At 39.5% G+C, this 866-nt stretch overlaps 1 protein-coding gene across 1 annotated transcript; it reads right to left on the bottom strand.

The window, feature by feature from the left end:
* Positions 1–87: 87 nt before the first annotated feature.
* On the bottom strand, positions 88–725 carry LOC112094921. The gene is made up of 3 exons (XM_024176623.1): positions 565–725; positions 365–407; positions 88–257 (listed from the first exon to the last, which is right to left on the bottom strand). The coding sequence occupies exons 1-3, from the start codon at positions 699–701 to the stop codon at positions 108–110; spliced, it is 330 nt and encodes a 109-aa protein (XP_024032391.1). The 5' UTR covers positions 702–725; the 3' UTR covers positions 88–107.
* Positions 726–866: the final 141 nt, after the last annotated feature.

Raw genomic sequence — 866 nt, forward strand, 5'->3', positions numbered from 1 at the left:
TTTTTTTTTTTTTTTACCCTCACTTAAATGGTGCCTATTTCGTCCAGATTTAAAAGGTTAGGGACGAAAGTTAAATTTGGTGTAAAGTTTGGGGAGCATTTTCGGAATTAACACAGTAGAAAAACAAAGAAAATAAAGAAAGCCAGGAATATTGGGAAACATACCCTGTACATAACCTCAATGCCATAATCTTGACGAGGCTGGTCGTTGTACTTTAAAGCATCAAGCTGATGTTGTACAGCTTCTTCTGCACTAAACTACACCAGAAATCACGTGGATAGGATTGGCATGCTAAAGGGAAACGACACGAACAATAGCTAACGTATGTGTTTTGCTCATTTAGCATAATCAGAAGGAAATTTACATTTAATCTCGGACCAAAAGGTCGTTTCTTGCGAGATTCAAGCCTGCAAAACAATCAAACCAAACACCAAAAATCATCACAAACACATCCTAAACCGATCTTCAAACTCCACAACACAATTTCTCCTCTAAAATTCGTAAAATATTGAATTTGACAAAATAAAAATATAAAAAAAAGTGATTCTGACAACAAAAGCGAACCAGTCTGCAGAGAGGAAATCAGGAACGTCGGCGTCGGCGGAAGCTCGGAAGCGAGGGGTGAAGGAGACTGTTGAGGGTCTTGTTTTGGAGAAGAGAGAGAGTGATTGAGGCGATGATAGAGAAGAGCAAAACGACATCGTTTTCAGGAACCTTGTAGAACAGTGAGTAGACCTTTTTCTGTGTCAGAGGAAGTGATGTTCGAAAAGTAGAAGACGAAAGATCAACACGTGTTTGAAGATGAGGTTCTTTGCTGACCGTCGGATGGAATTGAATCGGATGTGGACGATAAAGATGAGCTGCAT

This window comes from Morus notabilis, unplaced genomic scaffold (assembly GCF_000414095.1).
Source record: "Morus notabilis unplaced genomic scaffold, ASM41409v2 C11332012, whole genome shotgun sequence".
In the NCBI taxonomy this organism is placed as follows: Eukaryota; Viridiplantae; Streptophyta; class Magnoliopsida; order Rosales; family Moraceae; genus Morus; species Morus notabilis.